The following is a 19,717-nucleotide window of genomic DNA, read 5'->3' as shown; positions in this document are numbered from 1 at the left end:
GTTACTGATCCGGATTTACCATGGTCCTGCGGCGCGTAAATACGCACGGCGGCACACACCATTTATCATGTTCTTCAGGATCTTCAGACGAGCAAACCCATCTCTGTCGGTGTCTGGGAGATCCGAAGGGTTATCTCAGCGAGTCTCATTTACCAAACCTTTTTTGCTTCAGTATTTCTGTGCTTCCTCTAGAGCAGAGGTTAGGAAGGTGGCGGCGAGACGTCCGAGGAGGTGCTCCGTGGTTTCCAACGCGACAGCTGCTTGTGTTTCCATCCCCGTCATGGATGGCTGCTGATGGGCATAGGATTTCATCAAACTCCAGTCCGATCAAGTCCCACAGAAATCTGCAATTTATCACCTTGTTCTGTCTTCCTCGTTTCGGTTGAGAGAACATGGTTAGGTACCGGAGGGTTTGGGAAACCTCCACGGAGACAAAGCCAGGCGCCCAGCTGTGGGCAAACATCAAAGACAGTTTGACATTTGAAAAAGAACAAATACCGGATGTAATGGTTTTGTAAAACCAGATCAAGCGGTCATAAAGTTGATACTGGTTTACTGGATGGGAGCTATGTATCACATTTCAACAACAAACAGATCATGCTGGACATAACCAACATTCCTCCGTTTACCTGAGCCCACCTTGTACAGCAAGCATTTGGGGTCATTTTTATTGGATTTTAGGTTTCCATGCCTTCCGTTTAAAAAGAAGTTTACAGCTGTTTTCTTGGTCCAGGTTGAAAAAAACTAAGAACCTAAAATGTTGCTGAAGATATTTTGCTTTCCAAGTAAACAAACTGTGCATCAAGTGATCCAAAGACAAACACGAGAGAGCAGAAACGACAGCAAGTGCTTCGGCCGACTTTATTTTATACTGGACAACCCAGGATTCTGCTGAGATACTTTACTATAACAGTCTGCAGCAATCATCTGATCAGGCAAAAGCCAGAACACCAACTATGACGTCCAGCTGCACTGAAGCACATCAGATACAAGAGACAGATTAGCAACAGCAGCATCCTCTGGACCAATGATCCTTAACAAAAAGAAGTTTGGTTCATTCCGCAAAATAAATTTGAACCTGTCACCGGCTGAGCTGGCAGCAGAACACCAACAATCCTTATTCCTTCTTAGGAAGGTGGTTTTATTCAGCAAATGCGTCAAAAAGTCTGGGACGTGTTTATGAGACTGGAAGATTCAGTTAAAAAATAAATAAACGAGAATGCTGCTGAATGAATGTGAGTGGGGATGATACGGGACTAGCATATTAATCTAGATTTAATGTTAATCTAGCCTGGTGCATGGTGATGGAATCATTATAACGAGGGTGGAAGAGAGAAAAACATTAAAACTCAAAAGACACCATCTAGTAGTTTAAACACACCTGGTGGGAGTTTTACTTTACAAAAGACAAAACAATAAAAAAACAAATGTCCGAGCAACGACTTTGATCCATCTGGTGTCACTAAGCAACGCTTCCACAAAAACAGTCACTTCTGCCAGATGCATTAACATTTTCACTTCAGGGATGGGGTGATCACTCACTCTGATGTTTATAGAGAAACTTTTAATTAAAATATGCTGAGTTCTGTTTCGGTAAACAAATACAAACATCTGTGAAGTCCTGGTAGAGAACAAGCATGTCCATAACAGCTGGACAGGTGACTGCCAGCGTCCTCCAGGTGTTTCCGTCTCAGAAGGTGTTCTTGATCTTGCTTGCTACCTGCATCAATATCTCTCCTGTCTTCTTCTGCCAGTTCAGGACGTGTTTGGACTCAGCGCACCACAGCTCTCCATGACGGGGCTCGGCATTCTCGCATCGCTTTCGCACTTCTTCCTGCTGCTCCTGATGGGTGGAAAGCAGCGAGGTTAAACATCCACCAAGCAGCTTATTCGCAATCCGGTTTGAGGGTTAAGACTACTCAGTAGGAATAAAACACCGTGAGACAAACACATAAATATTTAGGGACTCTAAGTGGTGTGATTGTAGTCTCGACCTAAAATCTGTACCTCTGTGCCATGCTGCAGCTCAAACTTGTAGAACAGAGCCCAAGCATCTCCCAGGTCTGGCTCGATCTTCACCGTCCTGAGGAACCACTCTCTAGCTTTGGTGATCTTACGTTCACTCCAGAACAATCTGCAACATGCAGAAATGTGCATCTGAAGACCAGCTAGAGTTTGTTATAAAAAATAAAAACATTAAAACTGAACTGTTAAGGTGGATCTGGACTAAAAAGCCATACTTTGCCACAGCCAGCAGCACGTGGGGGTCGTGTTCACACTTCTTCAGGGCATCCACACTCTTTGTCTTCCTCTGGGGTCTGGCCTCTAAGAACACCGCCTCAGCCCACAGGATGCCTTTGATCAGAAAATGACAACAGAAATAAAGAATAGGACATTAAGGAACCCAACAGAAGCCTTTCTTATATGTTTTTTTTTTTCTGGAACAGTTTCAGAGGTCGTCAGGACGTCACATTTACCCGAGTTTGGACACTCCTGCAGGGCTTTGGCCATTAATGTGTTGGCAATGTTCTTCAGTCCAGCCCTGAACTCCAGTCTGACAGACTCCAGCCTGACCCACACACAGGACTTTATATTAGTTACACAACTTCATTGTGAATATTAGATCTTAGAGTGAATGAATCATTTGAATGGTTTGTGTTGCGGTTGGGTTTCCTCACCACAGCTCCGGGCTCTGAGAGTTCTTGAGTCGAGCCTTCTCCAGGATGGCTCTGGCTCTGGTCAGCTGTCCCACCCTCTCTTCTAGCCGAGACAGCAGCAGCCACAGGGGCACCGAGTGGGGACACTTTTTCAGCTACGGCAACCAAAAAACACACAAAAACATCAACTCCCATGATCCTTTGTTCGCGTGGTAAAGACTCCAGCCCCCGCCTCACCCCTTGGTTATACGCCTCCCTGGCCTTGTCCATGCTCTCACACTGCTCCTCTATCTGTCCTCGCATCATCCACAGCTTGGGGAAGTCCTCATAGTGTTTGAGGGCCTCGGTGCACAGCTCCTGGGCAGCTTCTATGTTTCCCAACACCCACTCCAACTTGACAGATTTCATAAACACCTGTGCAGAGTAAAATAATACCGCTGGTCTGTCAGACTAAAGTCCTAGATCGATTATGTAAAAATAATCCCTGTATGAAGCACATCCAGTTAATTGTGCCTCCCTTTGACAGTCTGGATGGTTTATTAACACCTAAAAGATATCTTATCAGACAAAAGCATCAGCTTTGCCAACATTAAAGTATGCTCGCTGTCACGTCTGTCAGCGCTCAACATGGGAATCAAACAGGAGGGAATCCAGGTCAGCAGGGAGGCTGAGTGACGGTTTAAGAGACCCGCTAACAGAATGTGCCATCCTGGGTGCTGCTGACTGACTGTAGGTTCAGAAACACTTGTTTACACACGTTAAAGACAATAAACTTATTAATCAAGCTGTTATTTAAAAAAATAAAAATAAAAACACTGAGTCAACCCGGGTAAGAGGTCACAATAGGACACAGACTGAAACTTAAGGTGATAAAAACAAAGTTTCGATCTTCTGTGGCTCATTTCTAATTAAAATCCAAGACTTCAAACTGGAGTCACGACACTAGAACGTGTTTCTCCATCATTACCCGAGCGGTCGGCGCGCTGCTGCGAGCCTTGGCCAGCAGTCGACGGGCTCTCTCATACTCATTATTCTCAGACTCCAGTTTGACAGCAGCCAGCCAGATTTCCTCACTGTTGGGGTTAGCCTAGCATAAACAACATAAAGGAGAAAGAGATCAGGTCTGATCCAGGCACAGGGCACAGACACAGGCAACATGGTTTCAGCATCACCTGAAAGGCAAGAGCAAGAATACTTCTAGCTGCTGGCACGTCTTCAGCCAGCCACTTGGACTTGGCACCCATCAGCCACAGGACCTCTGCTTTAGGACAGTGAGCCACGGCTCTCTGCAGCAGGGCCTCCAGAGACTCTCTGAAGTAGGAGCCACAGAGGGATGATGGATGGAAGCGGTCACGGTGTAAAAACAGAAGAGCGAAAACAAGAAGAGTGAGAATAAATAAGGATGGGAGGAGGTTAAGTAGCTGTCATCAGTCATGGACCAAACTGGTGACCTGGTGCCGTGGTTCTTCTCAAAGTAGGCCGCTCTGAGCCAGACGCTCTTCTTACTGGGGAACACCTGCAGGGCGTGGGCGTAGATGGCCCTGGCACACTCCAGCGCTCCATGAGCAACACACTGACGAACAAACAGAAAACACCTTAAAAGAAGATTATCAGTATAGTTATGAGGATCTGAAAACGTGTTTCCAAACCCACGCTGTCTGAATCCTCCATCCAGGTGTGTTTGCGGTCCTCCTCTTCAATGCCGATCCCGATGACGGCCCTTATCACAGCCTGGCAAGTCGCCACGCTGCCTGCTTTGTCACATTCTTCTGCATCCTGCGGGTCAAGCAGAGGCTTTTAGGAGGGAAGATACTCTGGGTGAAGAAGAATGCAAAAACGAAGGCTTGAACTGAATGGCCACACAGTAAGCCAGGAACGATATTGGGATCATGGAAATACCAGCACACCTGGTGTTGGAGGCAATGAGACGTGACCTAAAAGTGACTCCGGTTACTCATTGATATCGTGTAGATGACCAACAGTTTATAACTTGAACTTATCTAGTTATCTGATCTAGACCCAGATAGACCCGAGGCTTGTTGTTGTTGGAAAAGCAAAGCAGCAGCTTGTTTAAAGCTGAAAAAATATATATGTAATTAATTTAACATGAGTTTAAAATGTTATTTACTGGGATTATATAAACTAAGTGTATTTATTCTAATTCTTCTTTTGGACTTTTTTTGTCAGACTTCCCACAGAAAACTTCACCAGTTTTGTTTATCTCCCTAACAAGCTGAAGTTGCTGAGGAAATCAACAATCAAAGGGAGGTTTGTGGAAAAGGCCACGATTGCAAAAGAACTGAACGATAAACTAAACGTCAGTCAGAAGATCTGCTTTGTTTTTGTTGCATCCAGATGAAACAACTGCGAGGCACGGTGCCAACTTACTGGCATGCTATCAAAGTGGATCGCATCCAGAAATGGCACACCATGCAGTCTTTCCAAGATTTAAAGGTACAGTATCAACGTATTGAGATGTTGGATTTAGCTCGAAAAAAAAGGAAAGACTGTCCAAAGTTACAAGAATAAAAGCATTAAAGTAACTGAAGCTTCTGTTAGCGCATCTTAGAAAGAACATTACAACACAATCTGCTCTCTTTTTCTCTGAATTTCTAAAAACTGGGATAATGAAGTAAAAACTTCCACATGGAAGCTTTGCTGCTGCTGGCTTGGATTATTTTCATATAACTAGTGATGGTGCGTTCAAGGGGCCTTGATCCTAGAGATCAGCCAAACGCAGATCAAAACGATGGTAGCGAGTCAGCGTTCGTGTCTTCATGCGTCCACTTCTTCCAACAAACCTGGATCCACTGCTCTCTGTTGATCTCCACGCCGTTTGCCCTCAGAGAGGTGATAGCTCTGTCGATGATCTTCTCCACCATCTGAGTGTTGCCGTTGGCCTCCTCCAGCTTTGCAGCTGTGATCCAGATGTGGCGGTCAGTGGGGATATTCTCTCGAGCCTTATTCAAGACCCGACGGGCGTTCTCGTAGGTTTCCAGGTGAGCCAGCGCCAGCCACAGCTAAAGTTAAACACATAGGAAGATTTATATGTGATGCCACTGTGTGTGACACTCAGTCCAACATGATTCCAGTTAGAAAGCCGTCTGCATGAGTGAATGATACCTCCACACTTGTAGGACAGCACTCCACCGCTCTGCTGAGCATGATCCGCGCATCCTCCGGCTCCTCCAGCTCCACAGACGTCTTCCACAGCCGAACTGACTTCGATACATTTTCCAAGGCTTAAAGTGAAACAAGTCACACAAACACTAAGTGATTTTCTAACGTATTACCATATATTCAAAGAAAATTATTCCTTTCAAACGTGGTGGCTTCAGAATAGGTGGGGAGGAATGGTCTCCTTTTAGAGTCAGACCAATATCACTACACCAACATGAGACTCTTGCCTCAGATGGAAAGAGTCCAATAAAAGTTCAGTTCCATGATAAAAATGACTCAGCAGCATTGGAGATTCATCCGCATCTCTTCACATCAGTTATGTAAACTAGGGCTGCAACGATTCGTCGACGTTGTCGACAAATATCGACAGTAGAGATAGTCGACAATGAACTTCATAGTTGACGTTTTCGCCAGGCATGTTTTTCCCGACCGAGTGAGGCATCTCGCTTCATTACAATCTCTGCAGAGCGTCGCACATGCGCAATAGCTTCTCTGCTGAGCGCCAACTAACAGAAGTGGCGGCGTCCAACACAGCAGCTACGCATACCAAAACATCTAAAGTTTGGGAGCAGTCTAGCCTGGATTCGGCGAATAAAAAGATTACCTGCATTATTTGCAAAGCAGCCCTCGCGTATCACGGCAGCACCTCGCTGATGCACGAATACTTAAAGAGAAAGCACGTCGGACAGTTGAATGAAACAGAGTCTGACTCACCGCGGTAAGATTTAAACAACACGAAAGCCAATATGTTTTGTTTTGGATGCACGTTGTACATTTTTTTAAATGTACTTTCGCTTATTAAAAAGAGAGATTTCATGTTATGCCCGACAAAAGTATTTTAATTTTATTTATGCATTTATGTCTATACTGACTGAGCGCTGTGCCTACTTGGTGTTAGACGGGGAATTTTTATTTACTTTTAGTATGAATTGGCCTATCAGCAGCAAAGTTTAATAAGATATGCATTTTCCATTGAAGGACACGTCTTTCTTGTGTTTATTATCATGTTTCACATAATTAAAGCAATCTCGTGCTAAATTTAAGAAAAATGTAATAATTATCAGATTAGTCGACTAATGGTTTCAATAGTCGGTGACTAGTCGACTATTAAAATAGTCGTTAGTTGCAGCCCTAATGTAAACACCGACTGCTGTCATGACAATTGTTCCTGAGCTGTAGGAGACCTGCAACACTTTGCTCTTAAAAAACAAAAACAGCACTGGAACTATTTTACCAATCTAACAATCCTAACAGGCCGTACAAACACAGTTTACAATAAACCTAACGCAATCTTCACATTGCTTGGGTCCAGAATCATCAGTCAGAAGCAGAATCCTTTAGCCTTTAACAGTTTTACTAGCCTAAACGCCTCAGGAATAACAAATTAACAGCTGGGATCTGCAATTAAACATGGTATAGAGCCTGAGTGGGGAAGTTATTTATTCAGTGGCACCATTTGTGCACCGATTCTCAAATCAGCAGCATCTAATAATGTGACTCTGAATTTACTAATATTTTCTGGTTCTACATATTTCAAAACCCCAGAATGCTCTTTCCAAAAGAAAATTACTTAGTCAAGACGAATGAAATGCAGTGTGTGTGATGGTGGTGTGTTTGCATTAAAGTGTAATAAAGTTAGCGGTGTGTTTTTTGTGCAATTAAGTAAAGCAGAGCAGAGGCGTTTGAACAAGTAGAGGCGGAGAGGGCTCTTCCTCAAGAGGAAACTTCCATCCATCTCTGTCAGTCGGGTATGCTGCTGGGAAATATTGGTACGCGTGAGCCTGTGTGTGCATGTGTGTGTCGGGGCACTGACACCCTGGTTAAGCACAGAGCCTGGCCTTGACAAGGAGCCAGAAACACAGCAGCCAAGTGTAACTCCGATAGCTTTGTGAGGGTGATTTCATGAGACAATCAACAGATTGAGACTGGCTTTGAATTTCAGCCCTGGAGAAATGAGTGTCGTCCTTTTCGCAGCAGAATCAAACTCATTCACACACGAGCTGCTGGGAAGGAACGTGAACCTCCGTTTATAACCACAAAGCAGTGAGAAGCTTCTGATGATAGTTGCAGACAGAGAAAGCAAAATTAAAAGCCTTACCCTTTCTGAGGACCCTCTTCTTAGCACGGATGTCTGTTTCGAGCTCAGCAGCCCTGATGTAGATGCGGACAGACTGTGGGAGGTGGCGAACAGCCTGAGCAACCACAGCTTTAGCCGTATCACCAGGTTGGAGCCTTGCTGCCTCTAGCCACACGTCCTCACTCTGGTTAAGAGAGAGATATTTTGTTATTGAAGGTTATCAGCATCTAGCCTTTGTGCATGGAACCAAAGCAGACACCCCTTTTACCTTAGGACACATCTCTGTGCCCTTCATGATCAAGTTCCTGGCGACCTGCAGCTTGCCCGTCACCTCTTCAAGCCTGGCAGAAGCAATCCAGGCCGGCGGGTGATGGGGATTAGTCTCTCTCACAGATTTCAACAGCAGGCGAGCCTTCTTGATGTCGCTGGGTGAGATTTAGGTGTAATTCATCAAACACACATAAGAAGTTATTTCAAAAGGAAATTTTCCTATGGGCAACTTTTCTATACCTGATGTCTCCTCCATAAGTGGGGATCATGGAGTTGAGATCTGTCAGGTAACCCTTAGGATCCACCACTGTCTGTCCACTGACTGAATCAGACACCTTAGTGGAGAGAAAAACAATAAAAACAGGTAAAATCTTGATAAATGTGAAAGAAGCTCAGGATTTAGATAGGTCTACCTGACTGAGCCTCATATCCATGAGAGTGTTTCTGGCTTGACCGATTTTCCTCATATCCAAGTCTCCAGTTCCAGGAGTCATGCTGCCTGGGTATGGTGTGTTCAGACCGCCCAGCTACCAAGACAGAAAGCAGGAATTGTGTTACAGCGTGTGTGAACAGCTAAAGAAAGCTGAATCCTTTCTCACAGCTATAACTGACACACGTAAAAGATGCTTTATATTCTGCAGAACTAAACATGGAGCCAGCTCTGTCTAAGTAAACACTGCTGTTTCCAGTTAAAGTATTTAAACATTGCATGCATGAAATCAAGTAGATAAATGAATAGTTTCAAGTTTAAACATGAGGTTGATGCTCTTAAGCAGATATTTACTGACAATATAATGCATGGCTGCACATCTCTGAACAGTTATTCTGACTCCTGCTGGGGCAAGGTGAAACTACAACAAATGTTCGGTGACCTGCTTGTAGTGTGTTTTCATGACTACTAACCCCTTGTAACGGATCAACAGATGTGTGGTTTTCTCCGGTCTGCAGGTGTTTAGAGAAGAAGCTGTCAGGGACCGGGGTGAGCTTCTCAAAGCGAGGATTCCTCTGTCGCTTGTTCCTGGCATCTCCAACTTCAGGGATGCTCAGCCACTCCTCCTCCGACACCTCTGCTAGTTTTCTCTGTAATTAAATGATAAAACAGAGATGCGTGTCTGATCCTAAGAGAGATTAATAATTGTAATTTCATGTGCCTTTGCATTACCATTTCACAAATGGCAAATAAGATCACAAATTTGTTTAAAAGCACAAAAACATGAATGCAAACAAATCAGTATGCAGAGTCAGCTGTTAACCTGCACAAAATGCATTAAAGATAGATACCTAAAAATAATGGCATCGTGAATACAATAGAATAAATGTGGAAAACTTACCTTCAGATCTGAGAACTGCTGTTGGATTTTAGGACGCTCCATACGATATTTTTCTATTTCTTCCTTTTCTCTCAGCTCCCTACGAGCAACCACAGACAGTATCAGAAACACATTAAATCAACACAGGGATGAAAAAGGGATGCTCTGTGCACTTATTTTGTAGGTGTTTGGTCTTTTTTGGTCAAGAGGTAGATTAGTTTTATAGTTTACCTTCTTTCTTTGCGCCGTTCATCCATTCTCTTGTCAAGTGCCGCATATATAGCATCTGCTTCTTCATCGTCCTTTTCATAAGGCCCACTGGAGAACAAGCTGCCAGCGTAACCATTAAACTGTACAAGGAGCAAACAGGAGTTATTGACTGGATGCACTGAAGTATTAAATGCCAACAAAAGCATTTAGTTATTGAGACCTCGTCATAGTTGGTGTCGTTTAGATCTTCGTCATCATCATCCTGATTCTTCTTCATCTGGTCACCAACCGTCCTCTTCCCTGGGGGAGCATGCCGATCATCCACGGGGTCGTTGGCATCCCGAGCAGGACCGATGTCGGACCGGGTGGTGAATCCTGTGGCACTGAAACCGCAACATAACCCTTAAGATCGGAGATTTGTCCTTTGTTGCAAACAGCACAAACCATTGTTATAATGTATTTAAAATGTTGTTTTATTTGACACTGCATGCAGAAGGTGGACAATTCAAGTTGTCAACAAACACGCAACTGGAGGAGCTAACGACTTAGCATCAAATTAGCTTACCCTCTGCCGAGACCAGGAACGTAACCTAGCGGAGCGGGCATCCCCAGAAACGGCTTCTTCTTTTTCCCCATAAGCGGAGAGGCAAGAGGTATTACAGGGGGCGCGCCACTCGCCCCTGTGCCCCCCGCGCTGGTTTTGGAGACAAGTTTAGGTGTTTGTTTTGCTCCAGAGGTAGCCATCGTTGCTGCAACGACGTGCACACTCACTAGCAGATGAACAACAGTTTAACTTCCGCTCTCGACTCCTTCCTTTTTCTTGTTTTCTGTTACAGCGCCCCCAACAGGACGGGCTGATTGATTGACCGCTAAAGTTTGCCACACGGGTGCGCCAAACTGTAGAAAATAAAATAAAAATACAATTAGATGGAATAAAGTTAAACTGAGTAAATAGTATTTATCTTTTAGGATATGCTACTCTAAACACCAAAACACAATTGTCTAAAATAGTACAATGAGGGAAAAATATATACTTATATACATGCATATATACAATGTTTATATACAACATAAACACACACACACACACACACACACACACACACACACACACACACACACACGTGATATTTATTTATACTCAATTTTAAGATATAAAAAGAAAAACTAGATAAATCATAGTATCTTCATCCATCCTAAATGAACCACCTCAAGTTGTGCAAAACTGAGAACGGTCATTTTTGACTGGCCTAATGCAGAATGCCTCATCAGTATCTGGTTCATTAAAAAAAAAAAAAAAAAAAAAAAAAAGAAAAGCTGTCTCACTCCTACGTTGGCAGTCCTGGGTTAGAGTTTGAAGTGGAGGTAGGGTAGAGTAAGATAAATACTCATACATACTGTTGTCATTTCCTCTCTAGTTTGTTTAGTAAAAAATTATTACCTAGACATTGTTTACAGAAACAACTAATGGACCTGCAGCCCTAATTAAGACAAGGATGACTCAGATGACATTTGATCCCACAGATAATTAGGTTGCCAAATTGAAAGAAATACATCATTTTTTATGCTGTTTGAAAATTGAATACAATATTTTCACTCCTTGCCTGTCTGACTGCACATATATTATATTGCTTGTAATGTACATAGTTTTAGGTCAAATGAGCCATGCATTTGTGATGATTTCCATTAATTCCCATTAGACACATGCCAACATGCTACATCAATAACTCATCTGACATTTCAGGTTCAGAAACCTACACTCAAACAGAGATGCCAGAGTGCAATAAGTAATTACATGCTAACATGACATTTTTGGGATCTATCTCATGAGATGATGTGAAACCATTCATCAATTAGTTTCAATCGCATTAACTTCAGCCGTCTTCACTCCTAGCCTGGGATCCAGCCTCTACATCTTTCTTCATTTACATCGCCTGAAGGGATGGTGTTATTTTACCCGTGGGAGAGGATGTTAGGGAAGAAAATTGACCGTCAGATGGATTAGATGCTAGGTGGTTCACATGTACAAGGACAGATTTAAATATGAAGCTTAATTCAAACTGCATTTCCTCCCATCAGTGTGTTTTATGTCCTTGTGAGTCTTTAAATGATGATTTTGTTTTGATTGAATAATTAGAACACAATAAAATGCACATTTATATATGACTAAAGGAAAGAGCCACATATCATGTGTGTGTTTATCTCAAAGCTGACCTACAGATAGCTGATCAAGGTCGATGTCAGGATGATAAATGGAAAGTCATTCCTGATACAGGCCAATATTAACACCACATTTTTCCCCCATGTGCATGATGCATACACCCTGAATAATTTTAATAAAATGAAATAATTGTATTCTGCTGTGCTGTGCTCCAGAAGCCAAAATGATGTGTGTTTCACATAAACAATGGTGGTTTTATTTTAAAAATTTTGTTTCCAAAGACACAATTAGCCCTCTTACTACCTCACACACAAACGCACACACAGAAACTTTTCAAACTGCCATCTTGGCTGATTGAAATGTGTGTGTGCATGCATGTGTGTGTGGCAGCAGAAGAAAGCACGTTTCTGTGAGGGATGGCTGAGGGACCGTGGCGTTGCCAGAGATCATACTGTCATAATTTCCGTTGATTCGCTGCCATAAAATTGTTGGCAGTGTTTCTGGTGAATACAGCAGTGAGCTGGAAACTTTCTGCTTCAGATTAATTTGCATCATGATAAAGGCACAAATATGGCCTAGATAATACAATACTAATGCATAGATACAACGTGTCATTTTCTATTAGCACATTTAATATGTGTTATGGTCCATTCAGACTGTGACTGATGCACAAACAAGGAAATAAATGGATCGTCACCAAGCATCTTTGTACAAAAGAGCTGAAAGACAACCATCCAATGAACTGTCCAACTTTTTAACAAAGACTAATCACCTCATTTGTGCAGAAATGTATTCAGACTTGAGAAATTAAAAGAAACCACTCTAAATTGAACAAAAAACACTTTAATTTATGATGCAATTATATGCTGCATGGAAAGCTGCACAATTGCTCACATATAATGGTGATTATGGCGGTGTAGGTGTAAAGCAGCATGTAGAAATATATAAAGAGAAGCAGATATTCTAGCAAACAGCAGCGTATCCCGTTTGTTGTTGGTTTCCAGAGCGAAAGCGGCTCTTTGCTCAACAGAAACGCTGGAGGAAACGTGTCAAGTAGACATTTTTATTGATCTGCTGTGTGCTTCATGCACAAACACACATTCATACACACAAAGAAACATGTTTCACACTGCTCAGACCCCACTGTCAGTTCATTTTAGCTCATTAGATCAAGTGTGGCAACATGGGCAAAAAAACCACACTAGGACATGGGAATATTATTTTAACACAATATGAAAGTCGTCTGCTTGCTAAAAATGTTTGATTTCAAACTCACAAAAAGCCTCAGTTTTCCATCTTGCTGATTAAAGACCATGTTTTATTCTGACGGGGAAAGAGTAGCAGTTAATTACCAGGGCATCCTTTTACAAACATCCATCCAGAGCTGTTAAATCCTGATCCAATAACCTTGGCGCAACAACAAAGCATTGAAAAATCACAGCTAATACTTAGATTGTCTGTTTTTAGAATAACTGCTGAGAAAGGGAAACATTCCTTTGGGCTGGTTGACGTTTCATTACTTAAAAAATTTAAATTCACATGATTTTCTGGGATTAGCTGATATAGCAGACACAGAATATGACTCACTAAAAGGCTGCTGTGTTAAAAATCAACCCCACAAGCTTTACAAATAATGATAAATGACCCACACTTGTATAGCGCAAACCAGAGGACTCCATAGCTACAGTGCATCATTCATCCATTCACACACACACATTCACTCGCTGGTAGTGATGTGCTACAATGTAGCCACAGCTGCACTGGTGCACTGATAGAAGTGAGGCTGGTGAGCACAGGTCCCTTCACCCACCGCAAGCAGGGAAGGTGGGTTAAGTGTCTTGCCCAAGGACACACCAGCAGATTTCTCTGCCGGAGGCTGGGATCAATACAACCTTCCCATTACTGGACAATCCGCTCAACCTCCTGAGCTACTGCTGCCCATGAGGCTCATGGGTGTTTTTGCTGTGTTTAGCTTCCCGTAAAGGTGAGTTTGGACTTGGTCGTCTGGATTCTTTTCATAATGTTTTTGTTGGTTTACTGGTTTAAAGGTGTGGTTCACTGAAAAACCATTTTTAATGATTATCTCTGATTATAGTCAGTCACTCTGAGGTTTTCATGTAGGTAGAACATGAAAATAGTCTCCTACACCTTTCTCCTGCATTAGCTTCTGAGAGAAAATAGACGATGAAACTCTAGGATTTGAAAAGCCTGACGTCACACTGTCACTGAACGTTCGTGGACTCACCCATCTTGACTTATGGGGAATGATGTTGTTTGTTTAGGGTCCAGGAAACAGCAGAGAATGTCTCAAGTAGCAGAAGCTAGCCGTTAGCATTAGCAACTCCACCACACGGCAGAGCTCCTTTGTGTTATTTGTGAAGATTAAACATCAACGTTGAAGAACAAACAGCCAGTGGTAGAGTCGCGTTGCAGTCAGAGGCGAGATGTCCAAGTATCAGGAAACAAGACTGCCGTGCTCCGCCGCTCTGCTCCAGCAGGCTTCTCTGTGCTGATTCAGGAACTTCTGGGCTTTTTCTCCCTGAGTTTGACTTACCAGGCAATCATTCCTACTGGAGACGACTGCAAATGCTGATTAAATATGTTCAACACCTTTAATGGAAATGGCTTAATAGGCCGATTTCTAAATAAAGAAAAATAAGGCTGCTTCTTACTTTCAAATGTCTCTCCATGGAACAGTTTAAACCCTTTTTATATACAATAATGCTATAAAACTGTGTTGTTTCCTACATTATTAAGTTTCTCTGACATGTTTGATAAAAGTGTATTACACGGGCTTTCTGCTCAGCACTCATGCCCTCTAAACATCAAGATGAAAGCTCATTATTCATCACAAACCAGCAATTTAAGTGAAACTCTGGTAGAAGTGGAGAATAAATGTGTTTGTTGTGGATCTACTGAACGTTTTTGATATTTGTAACATGTGCTGCACAAAGGTTTGCTTGAATTGCTCCATGAAATTAATTTTAAAATGCACAAAAGCTGCAGTGGATGACTTGTGGTGTAAATATGCTCTGCTGTAATCTCTCCTTTCCACATGATGTCTCGGCGTCCCTCTGCTGCCATGTCAAACATCCCACTCTAAGTGGTTTTACGGTGTCTGATAGAAGAAAGGGAGCATGTGAGCGCCACTGGGTGGAATGAGGTTTGTGTGCTTTTTTCAGATCAAAAGTATGACAACCAACATGATCCAAAGCAAAGCTGATTTGTTTCTCTGATGGGTGAGCAGATAAATGGGATTATTGACTGCAGCTGTTTTCCTGACCTGTATTCAGGCTGACACGGCTATGAGTTATTCAGACAGAGTGAAACAGATTATTCTGTGTTTGTATTTTTTCTTATTTTTGCTGTGGCCCCATCTTTCCAGAGAAGAGGCGAGAGAAGTGGAGCCTCTCATGCTTCTTGAGTTTTGACAGGTATGGATGGTAAGACACAGTTACAGAAAGTGGAGGAGACAGAGAGAGATAAATGGGGCATAAAAAGATGGACAAAGGACCTGACCATCTCCCAGAGCCAGAAGTTTAAATAAATCCATATTCTACTCATCCTCTTGCACCACAAAGAGGCCTTTTTTTCTTTTCTGGTCATTAAATGCAACAAAATCTGAATCTTCCTGATCTGTATTAACAATAGCACATAAAAATAACGCTAAACTAATGACTGTGGCTGCTTAAACTGAAATTATCGGTGCCTAAATGTTGTAAATTAGTAAAATAAAAGTATATGTCAGTGTTAAAATTTACAGACACTATTATACCATTTTAATTCAATCAAATATGTAAAGAAGATGTCAAATATTTGGAAAGTTGCACAATTTGCTCATTTTAGATGCAGTTTAAAGCAAGCTCAGTTAGAAAATTAAATTAAATTTTATTTGGACCTGTTTGCTTTATGTAATATTTACTCAACGGTTTAATGTTTTCTATTTAAACAGACAGATGACGCTGTGGCCTCAATGTTTCGTTTCCTCTTTGCTGAAAGACGAGTGTAAAAGTACCACATTTAATGTTTATGAACAAACTTTTTATTAATGTATTTTTGACAAAAAATAATTATTTGGAACAAAAAAATTCTATTCGACTAAAATATTTTACATTTGTCTTGCTTTCAATTTATACCGAGGTACCTTTATGTGTTGCTTTATAAGTTTTGAAACATTTTTAAACATTGATGAAATATATTAATATTTAATAATGTGATGATTAAAATGTTCATTTTGAGCTGCAGGTTTATTTATTCTGTCTGGTCTAACACTGTATGCATTACATGCTTGGGCATTACTATTAGCAATGTGTTGGTTTGTAGTTTGGGTTCAACAGATGTTAATGCTTCATTTGATTTAGTAGATGTAGAAACCACCCGCGACCAGTAGAGAGTTTAATGGTAGTGAACCATAATAGCGATCGCAGCTCTTCTCCTTTAGTCAGTTCATGTCTGAGCAGAAGAAACAAAGTGTGTGTGGCTCATTCAGTAAAAACTCCCTTTTCAGGGCTTTCACACAAACAAATAAAAACAATTGAGAAAATTTTCAAATGTTATTTGCACTTTACAGTCTGAGGTGAGCTGAAAATTTAAGTTGCAGTAAATAAACGTTTTAGGTGGTTTTGGTAGCTTACCACGGGAAACAGACCACCTGCTCCATGGTACTGATGCTGATGTGTTGGGGGCTTTGTTCCCAGTTGCCACACAGAATATTGAATTGAAAACCACTGGAATCTTTGTGAATAAACCAGCCAACACCACAGGAAATCTGTTGAATATCATCAACAGATTCAGCAGCTCAGACCCAGCTAGCACCAAATTTTCAGTTCGCTGCAAAGAAAAGCCCAGCTGTGGACAAAACGGTGACCAATCTGGTAAAACGGTTTGACAATGCTGAAAATACATCAGTACCTGTCGTCAAAGAAAAGATTTGGATCCAAACTAAAGAAAAGTTTGTTCAGAAAGTAGTCTTTAAAGCACAACGTGACAGGTGACCGGCACATCAAAGCTCTTCAGAGACCTGAAGTGGAGTTTCTCTCCTCACATTTAGTTTGATGTCGAACAGCCAGACTGTAAAAGGGAAGAGACACGTTTAGAGGAGTATTGTGAAAAGATTGAAAGTGAATTTCGTGAGCTCTGGAGCGAAAATGAAAGAATTACATCTGCCAACAGTCATAATGACAACTTTTATGGGACATCAGCAAACAGAAAAGGAGACACCCAGTTTGTCTAACCAGAAAGCCTTTGGTCTGCAGATGACAGTGAGCCAGTTGAACAACCGCCTTTAAAATTAGAGAAAGGTCTGGTTATCAGAAATGGATTGAGTGCTTACGCGGTGGAGGAAGTGCTTGGTTCTGACTCATTTGGTGAGGTCGCCAAATATACAAAAGTAGGAACCAATGAGATAGTTGCAGTAAAACTCATGCTAAAACACGAGCAGTCAGCAGCCAAAGATGAAGAAAAGGCGTTACAGTTTTTCTCAATTGTTTACACACATTTTCTGGTACTTGAGAAACAATTACCACAACATGTAACCAATTCACCAACCCCCTTAACCAATTCTCCTAAACTACAAGCACAGTTCCTGCTTTGCACTCAAATTGCAAATCTAAAACACACCTTTCTCAAAACACAATTCTCTGCTGTTGGCACAATTTTCATGCAGAAAATAGCTTGTTTTCACAAGGAACACACTGCTATTCAAATATGCACACTGACTCATCACAAGGGCAAACACCCGTCACACAGTTTTACAATTAGCAATCAGAGCTTTAGCATAAAAGGGCAACAGGTGAGCTCTTCTGTGTTGGAGCAATGGATGCCAACATTGGAAACAGAGGCAGAGCCAGAGGAGTGAGAGTAAGAGGAGGAGGATGGGGAAGACGGGGAGGAAGAGGACGAGGAGGACAAGGAAGACCAAGAACCGTAGTCTCTGATGAGATCTGAGCCACTTTGGCTGATCATGTGGCCAACCATGGTCTTACAATGAGGGAGGCTGGGCAAAGAGTACAGCCAAATTTGAGCAGGTACATTGAAGCATCCATCATCCGGACGTTCCGAAATGAGAATAGGTAAGAAATCTTCTCTCACTAGAAAATGGCAGTACTGCATATCAATACAATCAGTATTCAATGAGTATAGTAGTAGTAGTGTCTGTGGATGGTTTTGTTGGACAGTAAAAATACTGTAAATTATGTTTCCAGTATTTAGGAAACGTATACCTAATTCACATTATTTTACTATTTGTTTGGCAGAACTGAAAGATTACCAACACGAGGAGGTTGGGAACGTCTTCTGTCTCCTGAACAGGAAACTGAAATCCTCAACATGTTCCTAGAAAACAATGCCATAACATTACGGCAAATACAAAGAGAAATTATAGAAAACAACGACATGTTTCAAAATATTGTTTGGGTCAGCCTATCAACACTGGACCGTGTCTTGCGCAGAAATCATCTCAGGATGAAGCAGGTCAACAGGGTGCCATTTGAACGAAACTTAGAGTCAAAGAATTGCGATATAACTATGTGCAAGTGAGTCCCGCAATTGATGCATACACTCAACACTGTGTACAGTAAATTATACATATTTCAATATTGTAATCATAATGATTGTGCTTCACAATAGTGACCACTCCATGTTTATTTCTGATATTGACATGTGTGTTTCAGAGAGTACTTGAGCTAGCTGCAGTGGAGCACCAGTTCATCTTCATTGATGAGGTTGGGTTCAGTCTCACAAAAAGACGAAAGAGGGGAAGGAATATCATTGGCCAGCGTGCCATTGTTGAAGCCCCTGGCCAGCGCGGACGGAACATCACAATGTGTGCAGCGCATGACTACCATAGCATCATCCATCACCATGCTACCCTTGGCCCCTACAACTCCGCCCATCTGATCACATTCCTGGACACCCTACACAACACACTCATTCCACCAGACCAGGTAGATGGTCCAGAACAGCCCAGGTACGTTGTCATTTGGGACAACATAAGTTTCCACAGGGCTGCTGTGGTTCGTAACTGGTTCACTGGCCACCCACGCTTTTTAGTTGTTTATCTCCCTCCGTATTCTCCATTCCTCAATCCCATTGAGGAATTGTTTTCTGCATGGAGATGGAAGGTGTATGACTGACAGCCACAAACCCGTATACACCTTCTCCAAGCTATGGAGGACGCATGTGGAGATATAGCAGCTGATTGTTTTCATGGCTGGAATCGCCATGCTAGGAGATATTTCCCCCGCTGCTTGGCCAGGGACAACATTGCTTGTGATGTGGATGAGGCGCTGTGGCCAGAAGAGAGGATGCAGCATAGTTTCATTGTTTTACTGTAACTGTATACAATAAATTTCTGTTGGATGTAGTTTGTGTGTGCAACTTTGTGTTGGTTGGGAATGGGATGAACATTGTGTACAATGTTTTGTGGGAAAAATAAAATAATTTCTACCATGTATTTGTGTGTTCAGAGTGTAAAAACAATATTCTGAATAACAACACATGCATGTATTTACTGTCTGTAGTAGGTGTAACACTGAACCAAAAAGGCTTTAGTCATTATGATGAATGGAGAAGTGTTTTCCATTCATCATAGTGTTTAACATTGAACACCTAAGTGTTCTGCTGGTTCTTATAAATGTCTATTCATATGATGGTTTGTGTGTGCCATTTGACAACAAAATCACATTTTAAGGAGAAATAACACTGTTTTGACTGTGAAGTTTAATTTTGCAGGTTAAGTGAGGGGTTTTGCCCATTGTGTGTGTGTGTGTTTTTTTGTTTTGGATTTGTGTGTAGAGTTCTGAGAATATGAGGCATGCTTTCAGGAAATGTGTGTAAACAATTGAGAAAAACT

At 41.9% G+C, this 19,717-nt stretch overlaps 2 protein-coding genes across 2 annotated transcripts in view; one reads left to right on the top strand and one right to left on the bottom strand.

Moving 5' to 3' along the window:
* Positions 1 to 19,717, top strand: part of LOC139063350 (acidic proline-rich protein PRP25-like) — a 308,451-nt gene that overhangs the window by 213,388 nt on the left and 75,346 nt on the right. The gene's annotated exons all lie outside the window — the stretch shown is intronic.
* On the bottom strand, positions 1,365 to 10,503 carry prpf6 (PRP6 pre-mRNA processing factor 6 homolog (S. cerevisiae)). Its single transcript, XM_015968076.3, has 21 exons — positions 10,270 to 10,503; positions 9,925 to 10,087; positions 9,726 to 9,844; positions 9,516 to 9,594; positions 9,088 to 9,264; positions 8,598 to 8,711; positions 8,425 to 8,519; positions 8,183 to 8,339; positions 7,936 to 8,098; positions 5,781 to 5,899; positions 5,459 to 5,677; positions 4,311 to 4,433; positions 4,109 to 4,230; positions 3,830 to 3,968; positions 3,625 to 3,744; positions 2,895 to 3,071; positions 2,679 to 2,812; positions 2,478 to 2,569; positions 2,241 to 2,355; positions 2,008 to 2,134; positions 1,365 to 1,843 (listed from the first exon to the last, which is right to left on the bottom strand). Exons 1-21 carry the CDS (start codon positions 10,446 to 10,448, stop codon positions 1,691 to 1,693), a joined length of 2,886 nt encoding a protein of 961 aa, XP_015823562.1. The 5' UTR covers positions 10,449 to 10,503; the 3' UTR covers positions 1,365 to 1,690.

This window comes from Nothobranchius furzeri, chromosome 15 (assembly GCF_043380555.1).
Source record: "Nothobranchius furzeri strain GRZ-AD chromosome 15, NfurGRZ-RIMD1, whole genome shotgun sequence".
Taxonomy (NCBI): domain Eukaryota; kingdom Metazoa; phylum Chordata; class Actinopteri; order Cyprinodontiformes; family Nothobranchiidae; genus Nothobranchius; species Nothobranchius furzeri.
The sequence above is the reverse complement of the archived record's forward strand: the minus strand, read 5'-3'. Positions and strand labels throughout refer to the sequence as shown.